At 54.7% G+C, this 417-nt stretch overlaps 1 protein-coding gene across 1 annotated transcript; it reads left to right on the top strand.

The window, feature by feature from the left end:
- Positions 1–5: 5 nt before the first annotated feature.
- Positions 6–414, top strand: LOC107734766 (gap junction gamma-1 protein-like; the record flags this gene model as incomplete). The annotated part of the gene is made up of 1 exon (XM_016546700.1): positions 6–414. A coding segment is annotated over one exon (409 nt), but the record flags the coding sequence as incomplete, so codon positions are not given.
- Between the last annotated feature and the right edge of the window lie 3 nt (positions 415–417).

Below are 417 nucleotides of genomic sequence, written 5' to 3'. Positions count from 1 at the left end.
ATGACGAGTACAAGCCGAGGAACAGGAAACGCATGCCCATGATCCACCGCGGAGCCAACCGTGATTATGAGGAGGCTGAGGACACCGGTGAGGAAGATCCCATGATGACGGAGGAGATCCTGCCAGAGAAAGAGAAAGCTCCTGAGAAGCCCGCCCCTAAGCATGACGGGCGGCGGAGGATAAAGCGGGACGGGCTCATGAAAGTGTACATCCTGCAGCTTCTATCTCGGGTTATTTTTGAGGTGGGCTTTCTCTTTGGCCAGTACATCCTGTACGGTTTTGAGGTCGCTCCTTCTTACGTGTGCACTCGCAGCCCCTGCCCACATACGGTGGACTGCTTTGTGTCACGTCCCATGGAGAAAACGATCTTCCTGCTGATCATGTATGCTGTGAGCTGTCTCTGCTTGTCTCTCACGG

This window comes from Sinocyclocheilus rhinocerous, unplaced genomic scaffold, assembly GCF_001515625.1.
Source record: "Sinocyclocheilus rhinocerous isolate Xijiao unplaced genomic scaffold, SAMN03320098_v1.1 C35244260, whole genome shotgun sequence".
Classification (NCBI taxonomy): Eukaryota; Metazoa; Chordata; class Actinopteri; order Cypriniformes; family Cyprinidae; genus Sinocyclocheilus; species Sinocyclocheilus rhinocerous.
Note: the sequence above shows the minus strand (reverse complement) of the source record. Positions and strands in the feature narration are given on the sequence as shown.